Source organism: Schistocerca serialis, chromosome 5 (genome assembly GCF_023864345.2).
Source record: "Schistocerca serialis cubense isolate TAMUIC-IGC-003099 chromosome 5, iqSchSeri2.2, whole genome shotgun sequence".
Lineage (NCBI taxonomy): Eukaryota > Metazoa > Arthropoda > Insecta > Orthoptera > Acrididae > Schistocerca > Schistocerca serialis.
Genome location: NC_064642.1, coordinates 590,437,281 through 590,459,223, shown reverse-complemented (window position 1 = coordinate 590,459,223; position 21,943 = coordinate 590,437,281). Strand labels below are relative to the sequence as shown.

Sequence of the window (21,943 nt, the reverse complement as noted above, 5' to 3'; positions counted from 1 at the left end):
ACATCAAATTACAATCTCATTCAAATGGGCCTCCGTTTGTTCTGAGAGCCAAATAGATACGAGCATTTGTAGATTTAGAGAAGGCATTTACCCAAGTTCACTGGCAAAGTTGACTTCGCAATTCTGAAGATAGCAGAGGTAAAATGCAGGAAGCAAAATATTATTCAAAACTTGTACAGGAACCAGACTGCAAAGTCGAAGGGCATGAAAGGGAAGGAATACTTGAGAAGGATTATAGCCTATTGCAGAAACAATTCAGTTTGTGCTTTGAGCAAACAATAAAAGAGGCCAAGGAGAAGTTTAGAGAGGTGATTTAAATTCAGTGAAAAGAAATTAAGCCTCGAAATATGCCTATGACACTGAAATTTTGTCAGTTGTGGCAAAGTACTAGGAAGAGCAAGCGAACAATATGGATAAGCATAGGTATTGGAATGTAGTCGGATTAAATCAGATGATGTCGAAGGATGTACACTGGGAAATGACATTGGAAATGGCGTATTAATTTGGGGTATTTGGGCAGTAGAATAACTGATAATAGCCGTAGGTAAGATATTAAATGAAAACTGGCAATAGCAGAGAGAAAGCTGTTAGTATCGAATACAAATTTAAGTATTAGGCAGTCTTTTCTAAAGATGCCTGGAGTTTAGCTTTGTGCGGAAGCGAAATGTGGACGATAACTAGTTCAGACAAGAAATAACGGAAGTTTTTGATCTGTGGTGCTCCTGAAGAAAGCTGAAGATCTTTGTAGATTTGATACATGAAGTAACGGGTGAGGACGTAGTGTATCGAACTGGCTGAAAAGAAATTTATAGTACAACACGACTAAAAGAAGGGATTAGCTGATAGCAAACATCCTGAAGCATCAAAGAATTGTAAGCATGATAATGGAAGGTGAAATTTTAGAGGGTGACCAATGTTTGAATACAGTAAGAAGGTTCAAATGAACGTAGGGTGCAGTAGTTTGCAGTGGTTAAGAGGCTTGCTAAGGACAGACTGTTGTCGAGATCTTCGTCATAGCTGTCTTCGGACTATAGACCACAAGGAGGAGAAATGTCATTCCATGTTTCCAACAATGAAGAGCGCTCGTACTAAATGATTTAGATTTCATCATACTTATTTCCGTGTGTTTTACCTATGACTCCGTACTAATTAAGAGCTATAAATCAAAGAGACATACATCAGACAGTATAAAATCTCTTCGCAGTCCTACGATGGAGTGTCATTTACGCAATACATCATTGTGTCCTTCTCCGGACTTAATGAATTATTTTTCTTTAATGGGGGGCCGTTACTTGTATGGTGTACCCGGATATATTCAAAAAGATATCATTTTGCAGACTGATAAATCTTCACAGGAATTCGGTCATCCGTAACGATCTTAATGTTAAATTTTAGCAGTATAGATCTCTGATGTCGTCTTTGATCTTTTCTCTAATCATCGACTTTTGCCTCCTGCAGTTATGTCCGAGGTCAGTACACTACAGTGTGGTTTCTTCTGATGAGGATACGTCTGAGACAGATCTTGTAGTTAATGGAATGTGATTTGGAGAAGATAGGCGAGATTGGAATATCAGAGGTCTCATTATTCTTTACCGACTGATGTATCCCATTTTCCAGCATCTATGATTTTCGCGCAGTCGTATTCTAAAGCACTAACGGTGATTACAAATAATCCAGTTCACTACCCGCTGTCTGTTAGTCAAAAATAAAATCACTGTTCCATCTTAGCTAAGACTGGCTATCTTGATACACAGACGTAACAAATTCATAGCTGAATACAATACTGAATGTGTCATTTGGCGTCACTATGTAAAGACAATTTTAAACATGGTTGGTTTGTCAGCAACCGTATACAAGTTTTAACATAGGAATTATACAGCTCACCGGTTGCAAATAACAGTTCAGTACAATGACTCAGGTTTCAACACCTCTAAGGATGTCTTCATCAAAATGAAATCTGAGAATCGTAAAATTTCATTACGAGGAAGCAACAGTCAGAGTTAAGAGAAGACTGGATGAAGTCAATGTAAAATAAATCACGTTCCAGCCTTTGGCACATGCGCCTAGCTAGGAGCAAAATTATACTGATCGCAATGTAATTTACGGCTTCTCAAATTACATTCTGATGAATACATCCTTAAAGGTGTCGAAACCTTGGTCACTGTACCGAATAGTTATTTGAAACCGGTGGGCCGTATAGTTCCTATATTAAATATGTAACGACTTAGCTTTTTCCGCACGTTCATGGCGAGATTAGTAGATGTAAGAAGCTGTTGATTCGTTGAACTCAAAGGGGGCATTGCATGCACCTCGCACAGTCTCTGTTAAGGAACATTTAGGCCCAGATTCTGTCGCAGTGTTATTCATTTCGTGCTTCAGAGAATTATTATAAAAATAAGTGAAGTTTGATGTAGTGGTCCTGTAGATAATATGTCTTGTGATGCCCATTGTGCTAAAGAAAATACAGAACTTAAGCTGCTAAAATTCGTTATTACTGAGTAGTAAACCATGTGTAATAATATCCTAGCGCTTATTGTCAGTGCTCTCTACAGCTGCTGGCCTACCGTTAACTGCTTTTTTTTCACTTTAACAGAAGGCGTATTTTTAGTAAAATATACGTGAATGGAGAAGCAGCTAGGTAGAAGTAGCAATCAGTAGGTAGTGCAATAAGAATAGATATTTCAGTGTGATTTAGAATCTCGCCAGAGAAAAAAAGAAAGGCGATGGAAGTCAATGTTCTTGACATAGTGTTGAAAATTGAGAGAAAGAAGGAGGAAATGAAACAGGTAGGAGTGTAACGGAACAGTGAGTGTGTAATGTGCTCCGAACGAGGCGACGTAATGCGGTGACCGGCCGAAATGAGTTTGACCACGAGACCACCTGTCACGGAAGCAACACGTAATTGCTGTATTGCAGGTGAGCAACTGGGGACGCGGCAGCCAGCATCACGTGCGCTGAAATTGCGATGGCCTTTCGTCACAGATGGTGGTGCACAGAGGACAGACGGAAATGCGAAGTAGATGTGTCGATAAAGTAAGTTAGAGCGTTTTTATGGCTACCTGACGTCATACACTACTGGCCATTAAAGTTGCTGCACCACGAAGACGACGTGCTACAGACGCGAAATTTAACCGACAGGAAGAAGATGCTGTGATATGCAAATGATTAGCTTTTCAAAGCATTCACACAAGGTTGGTGCCGGTGGTGACACCTACAACTTGCTGACACGAGGAAAGTTTCCAACCGATTTCTCACACAGAAAAAGCAGTTGAGCGGCGTTGCCTGGTGAAACGTTGTTGTGATGCCTCGTGTAAGGAGGAGAAATGCGTACCATTACGTTTCCGGCTTTTGATAAAGGTCGGACTGTAGCCTATCGCGAATGCGGTTTATCGTATCGCGACATTGCTGCTCGCGTTGGTCGAGATCCAATGACTGTTAGCAGAATATGGAATCGGTGGGTTCAGGAGGGTAATACGGAACGCCGTGCTGGATCCCAACGGCCTCGTAACATTAGCAGTCGAGATGACAGGCATCTTATCCGCATGGCTGTAACGGATCGTGCAGCCACGTCTCGATCCCTGAGTCAACAGATGGGGACGTTTGCAAGACAACAACCATCTGCACGAACAGTTCGACGACGTTTGCAGAACATGGACTATCAGCTCGGAGACCATGGCTGCGGTTACCCTTTACGCTGCATCAGAGACAGGAGCGCCTGCTATGGTGTACTCAACGACGAACCTGGGTGCACAAATGGCAAAACGTCATTTTTTTCGGATGAATCTATGTTCTGTTCACAGCATCATGATGGTCGCATCCGTGTTTGGCGACATCGCGGTGAATGCACATTGGAAGCATGTATTCGTCATCACAATACTGGCGTATCACCCGGCGTGATGGTATGGGGTGCCATTGGTTAAACGTCTCGGTCACCTCTTGTTCGCACTGATAACACTTTGAACAGTGGACTTTACATTTCAGTTGTATTACGACCCGTGGCTCTACCTCTTCATTCGAGCCCTGCGAAACCCTACGTTTCAGCAGGATAATGCACGACCTCATGTTGCAGGTTCTGTACGGGCCTTTCTGGATACAGAAAATATTCGACTGCTGCCCTGGCCAGCACATTTACCAGATCTCTTACCAATTGAAAACGTCTGGTCAATGGTGGGCGAGCAACTGGCTCGTCACAATACGCCAGTGATGAACTGTGGCATCGTGTTGAAGCTGCATGGACAGCTGTACCTGTACACGCAATCCAAGCTCTGTTTCACTCAATGCCCAGACATATCAGGGTCGTTATTACGGCCAGAGGTGGTTGTTCTATTTACTGATTTCTCTGGATCTATGCACCCAAACTGCATGAAAATGTAATCACATGTCAGTTCTAGTATAATATATTTCTCCAACGAATCTGCATTTCTTCTTGGTGTAGCAATTTTAATGGTCAGAATATGTAGCTAAAGAAGCTTTATTTGGACAATTATCTCGGCAAAATTTAAATGACTTCTTCAAATCTGATTTTGATTTATATATTTACTATAGTACAACGGTTCCTCACATTCTAATGAACAAATCGTACTGAGGACAAAATGTTTCTCAATGTGTGCGTTGTATTCCATTAACATGCATAAATTTTGTGCCACTGTACGTGGTGAACCGCCATCTAGTCCATAATACGTAGAAACTTAACTGCAACATGAATGAAAATAATACAGCATCAAAAGTACAATAAGACGTATGAGAGACACACATACAGCACTGGAGTAGACGCGTTATTGTCGTCTCATAAATTAAACGATAAAACCGTGTATGTGGTACACATTCAGAAACGTTGGCTTTAAAACAAACGTTGTATACAAAATGTTACTTTCTCCGTCCGTAGTGAAAGCTGATGACACACTGTCGAACAACAGTCAACCGATCTGTGTGGTGCTATGTTGAACCACCAAAGGGCAGCAGGCTTCTACTGAATAACTTCGAAAGCCTCATAACTGTGATGCATACAAATATGACAGTACTCTGCACTTGTAAGATCTTTCGTAAAATAGTTTAAAATAATTTGACGAAACGTTCTTATTAAGAGGTAAGAAATGGCCACATCAAATTACTTCATATACGCGCATCTTTTAAAAGTTGAAAATTCACCTTACTCTTATGTTCCTCACAGCCGTAGACATGTGCCTCAAGAAGTTGGTGGATTTTGTAATTTGTATGGACGTGCAGTACCTGTTGAGATGTTTCGTTAGTGTCGATTTTCTGTGCTGACTAGGCATTCACATTGCTCATGGTCTGCTACTCGTATGTTTCTAGGGTGACCAGTCTCGCTATCTATAGGCTACTTCTTAATAGTAACTACACTAGTACGTTGCTATCTCATGTAGCCTATCTGTGGCATCCTTGTAGAACTCTGAGACTTTTCATTTATGTTACTACTATAGTGTTTTGGTTTTATTCTGCCTCGGGTTAACTTTCCCACACTGTCACTCCTTGTACGTTTCGTAAATGGGCTTTTTCCCGTCGTTGTCTCTTCATGGGTTATGAAACTGACGTGTGATGTCCTTTATCACTGTTTTTCTCGGTATATCTGTGTACCTGAAAGTAGTGTGAGGGTTCAGTCAGCATACTGTGATGCTGCCACACAACTCATACGAATTTTGGTGAAATTATTTGTCAAGAATACTGAGATGCTCCAATTATTTCAACGTAACTGCCTCAAGAGCTGAGCACTGATTCTTGAAATAACACGTTCTGCACGTCGCCTGTCGGCTGGCATTTATAGCTACTGTTCCAGATATAAAGAGAGTAAAAACCCGCATTTCCAGTGGCTTCACTGAATACAATTCACGTTATTTAAAATCCTCGCTCTCCTGTCATAGAGCTACTTTATCTACATGTACCAACAACCGAGAGATTATGGCTTAGTCTCTGATATTTACGCCTAATAGAGGCGTAATCATTCTCGTTTCTTGCGGAATATACGTTGGTGAGCTAGGAATATATACAGAGGAACTGACTGAAGATTCAAGTTTCGAGGCAGGAAATGCAGGCCTGTACATCTTCGAATCGTAGATAAGTGTACAGTTATAATTTGTCATAAATTTTGGATCTGGACAGGATTTCTTAATTATTGGAGAGCGAGGGAGATGAGAAACATTTCCTCGCGAACTGCGACAAGCCCAAAACCATCTGCTTCAAAAAATCTAACGTCATGTTCGATGTCTTGTGGGGTTCTGGGCGATGGATGTAGTAGACGGTTAAGCATGGTGTCAGATCTTGAAGAGCTCCAAACATACGCAGCTTAACTACTTTTACAAAAATATACGCATAGGAAGTGTAAGGGCAGATGTCCATTGTGCGATAGGTAGCAGAAGGAGACACACGGATGAAATTTGTGGAACAAGCTTTCTTGCAGACTGGAAAGTTATTAAAGTTTGACGAGGATTTCATATCATAATTCTTCGAGGGAATTGAACTCTATATTGGAGCACAAAATGGTCTGAAATGACATTTATGCACATTTCAGGAATGAAGCAGTATCAGTCTTGGAAAGCATATTACTATTAAAAGATTATAATTTGTATTACAATGAAAGAAATAGCAAATATGCATCTTATATGGAACTAATGCACAAATGTGTGTAGGCAACTGAAATTAATAAGCTTCAACAGAGATGTAATTCATGGCAAATCAGGTTGTGTTATCAGCTTTCCACCATATACTGGTTGGCTAATAGCGCTTGATATACCTGAAAACAATGAGGCAAGATGAATCAGTGCAGAGTCACCTAATATAGGATACTCCACGCAATAACATGAGGTAAAATAAAATGAAAACACCATCATTAATAAACAACTGAAACTTCACGTTGAAAGTAAACAGGAATTAAATGGCCCATATTAATGCATACACTTCTAGATGGTTCAGTGTAAAGTTTCAATATACGATATGGGTTTGACACAATGCCAGGCATCTTGTACAGTTGGGTTTTATTTTGTAAATGTGCAGTCATCACAAGAATCACACTTACCAATGGTCCATTGCAGCGTAAGTTTAGATAACTGTTGAGTAGCTGCACAGAATATCTTACTTTGAAACTACAACTCTGTGTAGTGAATTGGCTCCACAAAAATTCTATTTATGTATTGACTGGCTGTTCCTGATGAGAAAAAGTGCGTTCGCAACACACAAAGGCTCACATATTAAATCTTGAGCTGATATAGCAAAGTAATAGCTGCCGTTTGAATCACGCGAAATACCCTTTTACCTTGCAGCAGAGAATGAGGTGTCGGTACTGACTCTGCAGTAACTTTAGACCAACATTGTTTCATGAGGTCAGTCTTGAGTATTTTCGAAGACATTCTGTGAACTTCGAAGATCGTACACTCATTTTACGCATAACAACTATCAAATAGTATTTAATGTAAATAATATGTGAAAATTTGCCACAGAGAAACAGAAAAACACATTTTACAAATATTGCATGAGAAAGAACTGGCATATCAAGAACAGTTTCTTTATTTCGCAGTCACTCAGTCAGCCTTGGTCTTTACCTTTACAAACACCACATACCAAAATACATATCTTTGACTAGCATAATATCGTATGTAGCTTAACAAACATTCTCTATACGGGGATAAATTGTGTCTGTACATGTATACGAAGATATTCAACTAAATGCTTTAATACGTATGACGCTTTCTTAAATTTGGGTGAAATATCGAAATACCAAAATATCAATTTCATTTTAACGCATCATATCCAAAAATTAAATTTTGAAATTCTTTCTTTCTTTCCACAAATTACAATTACTGCAGAGCTTATTTAATACTTATGTAATACTCTATATCCCTTACATGCGGCCTAATGATACAGTTCGTATTGCTATAACATGATAAGCTCGAGAAGAAACAGGTAAGTTCATTGAATCTAACTGCACTTAAATGTTTGTGTCAAAACTATAACAAAGCTTTTCTACACTAATTTATTCTTGAGGTTTACTGTGGATTCTTTTGTAACGGAATACCATTGGGATAAACTGTATGCTTTTATAGAATACGCAGTTTGTTCGGATTGAAGGTTATCACCTGTCTCATTAATTGTCACCCGTTTTAAAGGAGAGATTCTGGTCCCCACAGAACTTGAAACCACATAATAAGAGACAATTTAATTTCTGGAAAGCCAGCATTACTGAAGAAACAGAAGCAAGCCCATGTCTGCACAATGGCAACTAAAAGACCGAGCTAGTGTGAGAAACGTTCTAGCCGTGAGGTAGTGTCAGAGTTCCAGTGTTTACTACTCCCTTTCTATTTTAGACTGTTGAGATTTTGCTACGCAAAGGTATGCAACCAAAGCGTAACTTAGCTGCTAACTATTTGAAACTGGAAGAAGGAAAGAAAGTAAGACGTTACGTTATAGAGTTTTTTCAAATATCTGGATAAAGTCTCTCTTGAAGAAAAAAAAAAAAAAAAGACACAAATGCGATTTGATATATCTGTCTCACTTCGAAATTGTGCACTCGGTTTGTTACCTAATAATGTCTAAACTTACGTTTCCCATATATTTACAGGCAACATAAGAAATCATATTCCACAAGGGTAAAACACCTCGCGCAAAGCAACTAATTCTTGGTACATAGTCGTTAGTTGAATGGCAACAACACATGTAACTGTGTATTTGGCAGTGAGACACTTATGAATACTAGGTACAAGAGACAATTGCTTAAACAATATTGTGCCAGTAACCGCAGATCACTTGGCCGATTTTGTAGTCGTTATACATACTCAGATATGTGAAACACAGGCAATGCATCCAGACTGTTAAAATTGAGTACTTCAGCTTGTCCTTGTTGAACTTGGACGACACAATTTCGGTGTCTGGAATATGTTATGTTTGTATTGGCGCAGTAACAGTTATGATAGCTGTTGCCAGTACACAGGAAGTTATATCTGTGAAAGTGAGTAAATCTAAGATCGTTCGCATTTAGAGGTCAAACAATGACACTTTCGCGTTAACACACACATAAACTTACATAGCGTTACATAACAGCTGTCCACCTATGATGTGGAGGAACCAGGATAAACTTAACAATGTCTTACAGTGTTACAGTGATAGACTCAATACCCCAAACGTTTCTGACTGATGGATCCGTGCTGTGAAGGCTTATGTAGCTTTTGAGTGTAGAACACACATTGCACCTGTTTTTATTAATTAACGTAAATGTGGTAGAAATTGTGATTCCCAGCGAACAAATTAAGGATGCTCTCAGCTTAATCAAAGTAGTAAGTTATATCACACAGCTAGTGACTAGAAAGCCATGTCTTTTTTATGGGTGTAAAACTTAAAACGATATTTCTGGAGTTTCTAATTGTGGTCGATATTTTCAAGAATTATTTTAGTAAAACTTTGAACATAGCTGCAAAGGTTCAGTGCCCGTGTCAGAATCTAACGCATTAAAAACAAAGTAATAAAAGTTATTGTTTAGTAATAGCGATTTTCATTGGTCTTGTCATATGAAAGTGCATCAAACATTCGGTGTACACTTAAACGAGTACTCTCTTTAGAATCATTAAACTCCTTGGATATTATAATTTTAGACCGATGGGCACTGCTCTGTAAGATATGAAATAAAGTAAATTTTTTTTTGATGTAACACGTATCGTTGGACACTAGGTAACTGGAATTTCATCGAGAGTCTCACGTTTACCACAGATCTGCACTGTGGGGACAAGTTCCAAAGGTACATGTAACGACATTCCTTCATACTCTTACACGGAACAGTAGACGTGAAGCAATGAGCCACCAAATAGTAGCACTCAGACAATTAACGTTTTTAGGATTTTAAAAAATAATCGACTGATAAAACAGAGTATAATGATTAATAAATGATCCATTATTAAGGCAGAATATTGTTATACGTTTTCTTGAAATATACGTTATCTTGAAATGTGTGCGGGCTGTACGTTCGTAATACAAAAGAGATTATTGCGGAAGTTTTATTTCATTTAATGACACAGAAGTTTCACTGTGATAAATTATCGACGCAGAAACATCGAAAGACGCTGGTGCTCCTGCAATTGCTTGGTAGCAGACGATGTACAGGTATCACTAGACTGGCGAAGTTCGTACAATCATCTTGACAATTGACGTAACAACCAGAGAAGGGATCTGAGTATTAGTTCTCCCGAAACTGCTTCTTAATGAAGTCCATAAGTCGAGGGACACGAAGAGCCCCGTGTCGATCAGTCGTCCGTATCGAAGCGATATCGGGTATCGGTCGCCACGGCCACTGTGCTTCCCTCTAGAAGCGGCAGAGGGCAGCGGTGGCGGGCGCTCCTAGGACATCTTGAGGCTTCCGGTGGCGCTGCGGGGTCCGTGGTGACCGCTGGACGTGTTGTGGCTGTAGCCAGAGTCGGAGTCGTGGCTGGTGGCGTGCTGGGGTCGGAACGTGGAGAAGCTGGTCTCGGCGAGAGCGCCCTCCGGCGGCGGCTTGGCCAGGCGGTAGCAGGGAGCGGACGCGTAGTGCTGGCTCGCCGACAGCGTCAGCGGCTGCTGGTGCTGCAGCAGCGCGTCCACCAGCAGGCCCTCGTGGAAGTCGCTGCCCGCGCCGCTGCCGCCACCGCCGCCGCCCCCGCCGCCTCCTCCGTGGCGCCTGTGCTCCGGCCTGCACGCAACAAACACACCTGTCAGTCACCGGCATTATCTATAATGCAAGCGCCACATAATCTTGAGGAGAGCAGCTCTGTGTTGAAGCACACAGTCGCTAACAGTGTAAGTAGGCTGTTTAGGTTTTTATGTTGGTAACGCCACGTAGCGCTCTGTATGAAAATCACTGGCTGTGCTGTGTGCAGTCTGTGGCTGCTTTGCATTGTTGTTTGCTATTGTAGTGTTTGGCAGCTGGTTGTTAACAGCGCGTAGCGTTGCGCAGTTGGAGGTGAGCCGCCAGCAGTGGTGGGTGTGGGGAGAGAAATGGCGCAGTTTTGAGAGCGGATGATCTGGACGTGTGTCCATCAGAGACAGTAAATTTGTTAGACTGGATGTCATGAACTGACATTATATATGTTATGACATACATTGTTTGTTCTCTATCAAAATCTTTCATTTGCTAACTATGCCTATCAGTAGTTAGTGCCTTCAGTAGTTTGAATCATTTATTTAGCTGGCAGTAGTGGCGCTCGCTGTATTGCAGTAGTTCGAGTAACGAAGATTTTTGTGAGGTAAGTGATTTGTGAGAGGTATAGGTTAGTGTTAGTCAGGGCCATTCTTTTGTAGGGATTATTGAAAGTCAGACTGCGTTGCGCTGAAAATATTGTGTGTCAGTTTAGTGTTGATCAGAACAGGTAAAGACCGAAATGTCTGAGTGCGTTCAGTTTTGCTCAGCTGTTTGAAAATCAAATAGCGTAAGAATTTTATCAGCACAGTAATTCATTAAATTTTTCTAAGGGGACGTTTCAACAGTTTCGTACAGGTTTTTTTGCTAGACACTCGTCTAGTCAGTGCGACACACGTCACACGGGAGCCAGTCCATTATACAGGGTGTTTGAAAAAGAACTCCGTAGTTTTACGTCTAAATTTAATGGGGAAACTGTCCCCAGTGCTCTTCAATTGTGCTCTTCAAAAAGTAGTTAGAGAACGGAGAAAAGCAGATGCACCAGCACACAGACTGGGACAAAGACGTAAGAGCATGGAATTAGACTGTTTATCATTTGCTGATGACATGGAACTGATCGCACAAGACATTACCGAAGCACAGAAACAGCTAGAATTATTACAAGAGCAGGCAGCACAAACAGGATTACAAATTTCATTTGAAAAAACAAAATTTATGACTGACATCAAAGATGCACCTTCTGATCTCGAAATTGGTAACACCTACATCTCTCGAATAAAATAATTTAAATATTTTCGTTCAAAAATGGTTCAAATGGCTCTGAGCACTATAGGACTTAGGTCATCAGTCCCCTAGAACTTAGAACAACTTAAACCTAACTAACCGAAGGACCTCACACACATCCATGCCCGAGGCAGGATTCGAACCTGCGACCGTAGCAGTCCAGCGGTTCCGGACTGCAGAGCCTAGAACCGCACGGCCACCGAGCCACCTAAATATTTTTGTGAATGGAAAATTGTAAAAGAATTTAAATATTTAGGTGAGTGGAAAATTGTAATGAAAAGAAATCTGTGAGATCAAGAGTCAAGAAAATGGAGACTGCGTTTCAGTTAACAAAAAACATTTACAACAAAAAGAGTCTCTCGTGTAACTGCAAAATACGACACTACACAACAGCAATTAAACCCGAAGTTCTCTACGCATCTGAGACACTAAACCTTCAATACAGAACACTAAAAGAGGGATTAGATGTGAAAGAACGTAAAATAACGACGAAAATCCTAGGTCCAAGAACTAAAGATGGTGTGTATTATCCAAAACACAATGCAGAAATACATAAAAAATAGCTCCAAAACAACAGACACAATGCCCATGAGAAGAATCCAATTCATGGGGCATTAAGAAAGAATGGACTCAAACAGGTTAACGCACCAAATCCATACATTTTTAAAGAACAAACTACAAGACCGAACTCGTACTAACAGACATAAAAGACCTGAGAGAATTAGGTTCTCCAAATCTACGTGACAGAAATGAATTCAGAAAAATCACTAACACACGGAGTTTCGAGGGAGAAGAGAAAAAAGTAACCGAGATACGTGGTCTACGTAACGAAAGCTAGCCCATTCGTTGCTTATGAAGGAATACTGGGCGAAAAGGAAGGCCAACAAATGTTGATTACGCGTCGTCCTAAGTCATCCATCCACGAAGAAGAAGAAGAAGAAGAAGAAGAAGAAGAAAGAAAGATTAAATCAAATAGTACATATCATGAAAGAGAATTCCTCCAGGTTTTGTTTAATGCTAGTAGACGTCAATGTGGGATCCATTTGTTGCCCTGCATACATCAAGACGATATTCCACTTCTCGCCACGTATTCACCAGCATCTCGGGTGTAACTGTCCCAACCGCCGCGACGATTCTTTCCTGCAAATGATTGATGTCTCTGATCTTTTCACTGTACACAACATTTTTATGTCGCCCCAAAAGAAGCAGTCCTTCAGTCTGGATTTCGTGGTGGCCAAGGTATTGGGCCAGCCCTGCCTATCCACCTTCCTGGAAAGCGAGTGTCAACAGCTACACGCACTTTAGGCACTCCTAATTGTGTACTACGTCTGGAGAATGACTTCTTCGGGCTCCAGACACACGAAACACGGATCTGTTCAACAACATCTTCAGAAGTTCTCGGTCTGCCTGGTGATTTTGCTTGTAAAACACTACTGGTTTCCTTGAAAGACTTAATCAATTAAAGATAGTTTTTGCTGTAGTTGGTTAACCACCATATTGATGTATAAAATTAAGTTGCACTGTTACTACTGACTCAGTTCTCAAAACCAAATAACACACTGTGCTGTCTGTTGCAGAGTACTCATTGTTGCTGAGCTGCTCTGCACTGCATTGCACGCACGCCTCGACTTAACTGAGGGAACAGAGGAAAAAAACCGCACTTGGTGCCGTCTCAAGGTCACGCAGACCTGCCAACCGCAGGGGATACAAACTTGGAGAGTTGATGAATCAAGCACCGCAACGAAAATAGTGTATGTCACTTTGTACAGATTTTAGACACATTGAAACCAGGGAGTTATTTCTCAAACACACTGTATTACTATTATTCTCTCATCCATTATCAATCAGAGTTTTTTTCTTTTCCTTGCTCAAGTGATGCAAGAGTTTATTTTCAAATGCGACACAAATAATTGGAAAGGTCATAACATCTGTCTAATAATGTAATTCCGATTAACTGTTGTACTAGCCCGGCAAATTTGCAGAGGCTCGCCAAACCATCGTAACAACTCGCGCCCTGTTAGCAGGGGGATGGAGACCCCCTAGGGACTTCCTCGAGTTGCAAAAGGCGTCCATGGCCACATGGAGCTCCACCCATCCACTGCGCTGAGGCCCAGCGGTCAGCCACCATTCCATTCATCACCCACCATTGTGCCCTGGGCACCAAATTGGTAGAACAGGATGACGTTTTCACTGAAACGGGACAGGTGTCTGGCAGTCAGTCCACACAAAATAGCGTGCAGGACTGTGGAATGAATAGACGGAACTGCAGCAGACCTCTGCGTTTCTCTACACTGTGGCCTATTCAACCAAATTCACCCCTCTACTGCTAGCTGGCTCGATGATGTGTGACGTGGCCATTTCCCGTTGACACTCTTTAATAATAAATTTAAGACGTTGATACTCCAATTTCCTTGATCAAGAAGTCGTTCGGGATTATGCTCTGTAACTGTAGGTCTAGATTATCATCGCCAATGTCTGTTTTTCTCTTTTCTGTCTTTCTTATGCAGTTGGCTGTCGTTCTAACGACTGGGAAGCTCACAATGAATGTACGAGAATTATAGTCTCTGTTAAGAAGAATCTTCCGCTTTAAAATTGGCAAATTTGGACTTCTCATTTCCCAGCAAGTTCTGCAGAAGGGATAGGGAACATACATTCCATTCTTGAAGGAAAACGTGGATTTCTTCGCAAAAGACGTTTTAGGCAGATACGCGATCTCTAGGTAAGTTTGGTTTCTTTTCTCTCGAGGCTTGTGAGTGTTCGTTATGATGTCTCGAAGTGGTCCAGTTTAAGCTTCCACGCTCTCTTTTACAAAACTGTTCGTGTTTTTGCACTGTGCCTACGTGCAGAGCTTTTCATTTGGCACGGAGTGTGAGGAATTTCCTGGCTCTAGGTCCTCACCCGCATGTGACTGGCTGAGGCGTAATGAAATACAGAAGGATAGGAGATCGTTTAACGCTGTTACGCATTTTTCATTCTTCGGATATCATAATCTACGCGTTCACCGGGCGGCGATTGACAGTTGGGAACCAACATAGACGAGTTTCAGACGGGTCTTGGAGAACACACTTCTGGTTGTAGAGTAAGCATTTCGTTTAGCTTTCGGCAGTAGAGGTGACTGATGGGCCGAGACTTGGTACCGCAGGGAAAACGTCTGCACTTCACCTCTAAGTACTAAAGGAAGGCCGAAATCATTTTCTTCTAGCAGTTGCTGCCGCAAGCCTGTTTATTTACGCACAGAGCGATTTGTAAGACGACACATCTACGCGTCCGCAGAAGCCTTTTAGAAACGAATGTAACTCACTCTCCTATGCAGGCGATTCCACAAAGTCACGCATCCGTTTTTTTGCTTTCAGTGCGCATTTTTGTCAGTGTATTGATGTTCGCTCCTATTTTCCCGTGAACTTCCTATATCTAATGAACAACCTGGGAAGGGGCTGGCCGTGTCCGCGAGTTATTAACGTGTGTGTTTTATCTCCCCTTCCTACCTTTGCCAAGGTTATACTTTGAACTGTATTCCCCGATCTGGCAATAATGGTTCTTTGTCACTGGGTAAAGTTCATGTTCAAAGTCAATAAATGTATTTGTTATAGTGTTCATTTGTTTCCATTCATGGATGAAACATAGATACCTTTGTTAATATAGCTATGTGAGTGATGCGGCAGCCGTTTGAAAGTGTATCTGTTTTCAATTAATTTGCCTCAACATTTGAGGTGGTCCCTTATTCTGGTGGGTACCAGAATTTGGTTTTGTGTACCCTAAGGGTATTCTCCGACCACGACCGACACCGCACTGTTGCTCATAAAATCATAGGGTGCGGGTGGACTAGATGGGCAGATAACGTCTTGACAGGTCTTGGAAGTGCAAAACTCGCGGACTGTTTGCCCCATTTTCGAAAAAGCCAGTGGGACTTGGACAAATGATGACTGACGGTGCCTAGAAAAGTAGACAGAATGGGAGATCGGCCACAGTTTTCCAAGAAAAGGAAGCGTACAATTGCTCGCACTGGTCCGTGATACAACTTGTTTCGAGAGTGGGACTCTACCACAAAACTGTTAGTAATTTGTGTCACTTGAACAAATTAGAGATGGCCTAGGAGTAAACACACTGTTCACAGGAGAGACGGCACAGTTTGTTACGTGGCATTCGAAGCATTGGAAGCACGGCTGATGAACTTTGCCATTAAAAAAAATTCACTGTTTTGGTGGCTTCTCCATGCAGAGCTCGGAGGAGCGTCGTTTTTTAAGGCACTTCTCATTCAGGGTTCCACTGAGACTTCAAAGCAGGTCACGAAGTCCACTCCTGTAGACTTCTGCATGAGACACCGTGTCTTCAGGGGACGTCTTTGCGTGGCCTCTAGCATACTCTTTCGCTGGCGCTCCTGCTCGAGACTTCGGTTTCTGCGACTACTCAGGTCGCAGTCCACCACCTCGTAACGCAGTATTACTTTAAGTTCAGATTGTCTTGGGGTATGCGCAATGAGAGTGATGAGATATTGGTAGTACCTTGTGAGGAATTACGTTGCTTTCGATGACTCGCTCATGATTCAGGTACTTGAGTTCGTGCATGTGCTTTCCTTCACACCACAATGATCGACGCAGTTGTTATTTCCGATGCTGACTCGTGCGTCTGATTTATTTCGATGGCATGTGGGTTAGTTACCACGTTCTTTTCTCTACCCATTCTCCGCGGACTCTGTTTCTCAGTAACTGTTTTTAATTACATTAATCGTAAGAAACTTGTGTCCCAATTTTCTCTTATCTCCATTGGCTTGAAAAAGTAAATGTTTCACTTATAAATCAACGTTTTGTTTCCCTTTTGCCATTCATTACTGTTGATTTTGGCAAGGACCACACCCACATCTCTGTCAGAGCCATTGATTTACAAATCGTTTCCACTGCGTACAGTCTGACGCATCACGTCTGAGACGGAGGGGCAATCTGCATATCCAGAAGGTTCATTCGATACAGATCAGAGGCACTTTATTTTTAGCCATAGCCCAGTGGCGTCTTCAAGCTGTTAAGTTTATGGCGGAGTGTGTAATACATACTGACGTGAATGGAAATGATTGGACTGCAGATGATGAAGGGAATGAAATAGACTCATTTTACACAGTGAGTGCAGTAGTTCACCACTTCCATTATCAAAAAAATGGTTCAAATGGCCCTCAGCACTATGGGACTCAACTGCTGTGGTCATCAGTCCCCTAGAACTTAGAACTACTTAAACCTAACTAACCTAAGGACATCACACACATCCATGCCCGAGGCAGGATTCGAACCTGCGACCGTAGCAGCAGCGCGGCTCCGGACTGGAGCGCCTAGAACCGCACGACCACCGCGGCCGGCGCTTCCATTATCACTTCAATCAGTACATACCAGGTCTCCTGTATTAGAACTGTCAGTAAACAACATTACTGCTCTATAAAACACCAAAATTTTGTGAACTAGTCTTATTTCTCTGTTGAAATGACTAACAATAATTTTGTCAGTAAGTGATAGTTTGAGGGTTATCTGATGTTATGGTGTAATATGTTCAATAAAAGCAACCAATTTGGGACATATTTTTCAAATATGTTATTGTTTCTTGCAAATAGCGGTTTCCAAAACGTTGCTTGTCAACGGATGGATTTCACTGGATTTATTGATCAGTTGTTGATTTATTGTACCGCGTTATCAATAAAAATGTTAGTTATTTTCAAAAGCTTGCGTTTCCCAAACGGCAAAAACTGCGTCACGAATACAAATACTTATTATTGCAGTGTGGGAGCTCTCCAGCACAATGATGAATGTTTCGATAGAATGGGTCACCTTTAGCACTTGTTCTCCGCAAAGCTGATCTTACATTAAAACCAGCTGTATTAGTAGGCGTTGGTAGCACACACTGTATAGATTCTATAGGTCACTAAATGCAGTGCAGCCATTTGATGATGAATAGTTTTTTCTAAAAATGTGTCATGCAATGAGTAGCTTGTAGCTCTGAAGAAACGAATATTCCATGAATTTAAAGTCGGTACGGAAAGCTCTACCAATACGCAGTTTTACGTTAGGTGCAACGCGGAAAACGGCTATAACTCTTAAGACTGTAAAGAGAAGTATTTTCAATAGTTAACAAAAATTCTTTTGCACCACCGTCAGCTGCTATCAAATATCTGGTTACTGCTGTCAGCTTCTATCGTTACTAACGACCACCAGACGCAGGAAGTTTTGTAATTATGATCATGATTCGGGCATCTAACAGCGGCACTGTAACAACAGTTTATAATTACGCTGGGGTTGGAAGAGTTGGATTATTACTTTAGGGACGCAACGGATCTTTTGAAAAATGTTAAAATTTCATATTTTGTGTTCTGTTACACAGTTTATGCTTTTGGTGTTGTATCCAGTGGGACGGAAAACCATGAACGTATCCAGTTACTCTCACTCCAAAGCTTCCTTTTCCAGGTGATGATTAGCGACCACCGGAACTGGTAGCAATTATATATGAGGTTCATTCAAATGAAACCTGGTCAGTGCGACTACCTTTACCTTACTCGGAAGGTGGCACCACGTAACTGCGGGTATGGTGTCGCCATCTATTGGTAGAGAGACTGACGCGTGCGCACCGTTTCATGTTTCATAGCGCCATTGTGGTTCCACGCCAAAGAAAACGTGGTCCCACAAGTTATCGTCCATTACCGAACATGCAGGCGAGTAAGCAGGAACAACGAGGTGTGATTCGATTTTTGGCGGCGGAGGGAGTTGCAGGCCGTGAAATTTAGAAACGGTTGAGCCTTGTGTACGGTGAGTACAGTCTGGTTCGTTCAAGTGTTTTGGAATGTCGCAAACGTTTCCTTGAGGGGCGCGAGTCTCTGGAAAATGATGCTCGTCATGGGCAGCCTCATCGTCTCATCGCACCGGAAATGGTTGCCATAGTGAATGCTTTAGTCTTGGACAACCGCAGAATCACCGTGGACGAGATCCATCGGTAATTGGGTATTAGCGTGGGCATCGCCCATATCATAATGCGTGAAAACCGGAACTTTCAGAAAAATCTGTGCTCAGTTGTGTACCCAACCAGCTGACAGCAGAACAGCGCAATACACGAATGGGGCTGTCTTTGAGTCATCTGCACGTTATCAGGAGGAGGAATACGGCGTTCCGTCGCGTATTGTCACAGGTGTCACCATTTTGAACCGGAAAGCAAGCGTCAGAGCAAGCGATGGAAACATGCCACTTTACCACCTCCAAAGAAATCAAAGGCTGTGCACATCAGTTCTGGTAAGGTCATGATGTCCTGTATTGACGACAAGGGCCCACTGCTTGTCGAGTTCCTGGAACGGGGGACCACCATCAATGCCCAGCGGCATCAAGCCACTTTGCAGAACCTTAGACGAGCCATCATTTCTAAACGCAGACGCATGTTGTCCAAAGGCATCATCCTCCTGCATGATAATGCCCGCCAACACACGTCCGATGCGGTGAAGACGACATTGCCGGATTTTCGGTAGGAAACGTTGGAACATGCACCGTACAGTCCCGACCTTTTACCGTGTGACTTTCATGTGTCTGGACTTCTAATACAAGCTATTCGTGGACATCGATTTGCAACGGACGACGAAGTGTGTGTCTGGGTAGCTTCTTCAAGCATGGAATCGACTGACTACTGTCGCAGTGGGATAAATGTACCAACGGTTCTGGCGATTATTTTAGAGTATGTGTGCTGTGTATAACTAACTACATATTTGAGTTAGTAAAATTGTTGTTACTGTACGCTAGTGACCGGGTTTCGTCTGAATGAACCTTATAGATTTCCACATCAGGTGATTATAGTACAAGATCCATTTAAAAAATACTTGCCTTAACTACTGAAAATAGTTGCTGCTTGAATACTCGAGATTGTGCCGTTCCATGTACAGTGTGAGTCAGTTGCCCAAATTGTTAGATTTTATGCAACTCGCAATACCTTCAAACACCACATGCAAGATTTTCATATTCTCTCGTTCGCTACATGGAAACTGTCAGCCCTACAGAAAAAATGAACAGGAACTTTTTGTAGGAAACTTAATATAGTTAAATGTTTTATTAGAGTGTATTTTCGCTGGATGCCCCAGTTTTTTAGTTATCAAAATAATCGCGTTTTCTTTAATAATTTTGAAACTACGACCTCTAGTGAAAATGTGAAAATGTATCCCAGTACAAAATTCGGCTAAATTAATTTTCCTACAAAAAAATGTCCTGTTAATTTTAATTTTTTTTCAGGGGTAATACTTTGGCTGTAGTGAGCGAGAGAAAATGAAAATTTTGCACGTGGTATTTGAAGGTGCACCCTATGTATACCAGTTACGAAAAGTAATGCGGAACCAGGAGTAAAAGGAAATAGGGGAGATAAAGAGAAAGAAGAGACCTGTTGTGGAAGGGCACTGGTGGCACGCCAGCGGCGAGAGCCGGGTGTGGAGGCGGCGGCGCCCGCCTGTGCGGGGGAGGTGGGGGCGGAACGCGCCCGTGGTGGCCCTGGGCGGGGTGGTGCTGGTGCTGGTGCTGGTGGGCACCATGCGGGTGGTGGTGGCGGCGTGGACCGACCTCGCCCAGGCTCAACTCGTCCTCAGCGAAGTCGTCCTCCGACACCGGAATTTCGCTCTCCAGGTCAGACTCTCCGCGCTCCGTCGACACTGCAATCAAATGCACATGAGAATATTCCGATAATAAAGACACGAGTTAAGTGTATTTAAGATACTTGTATCGACCTCAAATGCTGGATAATTTCACAGTATAGAAAGAAGTACCAGATTTTCAATAATGTAAGTATCGAACGGTGTGAGACAAGATAATGAAGTTCTTAGAACAATAGGAAAACATGAAGATCATTTTCCCTGGAATACAGAGATGATGGAAGAGTTCCTTTGGCTAACAAGAAACATCATCACTGTGTCTTTTCTCAAAATTTGAAGCTACAGCCACCCAACAATGAAATTTGTTTTCCTAGGCTTCGTGTCAGAAACAGAGTAGGTCAACTACACATAAGTTCTAATTAGAATAACAGTTTAGCTTGTAGTCTCCGGAAATTTGTGTAATATGAAGTTTACGTTAAGCCCAACATTTTAGTTTGTGCTTCCTTTACTGCTAACGATTTTATGCCTACGTTGTTTCATGCAAATCTTCCTATTTAGCCTTATCTTTGATACATAGCTCTAAGTCAGCGCATCTGTTTTACAAAAAAAAAAAAATCCGTAATGCGAAGTATGTGTATCATGAAAGGTTTGGCAACGACTAAATTCTTATATTTGACTGCAATTGTTTGCCCTTTAGAACTTCCGTATGTATTTAATTTTATTCTCAAGTATACGAGCAAGTAATGATAGCATATTTTCCATAGTTCACCTTACATGCTAAATAAATACTTTTCTTTTCAATAATATCTTAAAAACACAGAAAAGTTATCAGTATCTTGCCATACCATCGGTATAGAAATCTTTGTTGCAATATTATCACGATATTGATAATATTTTAAGTGTTGGCATCGAACTCAAGTATCGTAATCAATCTGGTATTGCAAGGTCCATACGTGAGCAGTGAGGAAGTCACAAATATTCTACAGAAACGATACCTCAGATTTAGAAAAATAAAGCGGTGTGTAAGGAGGAGCACATGAGTAAGGAGAAAGAACAAAGGACTGGTCGAAGAAAAAAGAAAACACTTGTCACCCTTTTCAACATGTTCCTCCATTATCCGAACTATTGTTACTGTTGAAGCTTCAGTCACATCTGCTTGTTGAATCGAAGTCTTAAGTTGTATGTTAACTCTAATAGGACACAAATTTTTAACTTGTTTTCAACAATCCATGTAGCTAAATTAAATAGCTGAAACATTCATCCTGTTTTGTAGCAAATTACGTATCTATCAGCTTGCAGACGCAACCACAGTATGATTTTCAATATTTCATACATTTATGGTCCGTATTCAAAAATTTTAAATACTGTCATAATTCATACATTAGGAAGCATAATCTTACGTTAAATGTTTAACACAAGAAGTCAAGTGTTAAATTTAGTATCTGTGTATGTGTCTTGAAGTG

At 41.5% G+C, this 21,943-nt stretch overlaps 1 protein-coding gene across 1 annotated transcript in view; it reads right to left on the bottom strand.

The window, feature by feature from the left end:
- Window positions 1-7,479: 7,479 nt before the first annotated feature.
- LOC126481386 (uncharacterized protein C6orf132 homolog) overlaps window positions 7,480-21,943 on the bottom strand; it is a 305,702-nt gene continuing 291,238 nt past the window's right edge. The window contains exons 7-8 of the mRNA XM_050105108.1: window positions 20,276-20,540; window positions 7,480-10,663 (exon numbers count right to left, since the gene is read on the bottom strand). Coding sequence (XP_049961065.1) covers window positions 10,336-10,663; window positions 20,276-20,540 — 593 coding nt within the window. The 3' untranslated portion in view covers window positions 7,480-10,335. The remainder of the gene's footprint in view (window positions 10,664-20,275; window positions 20,541-21,943) is intronic.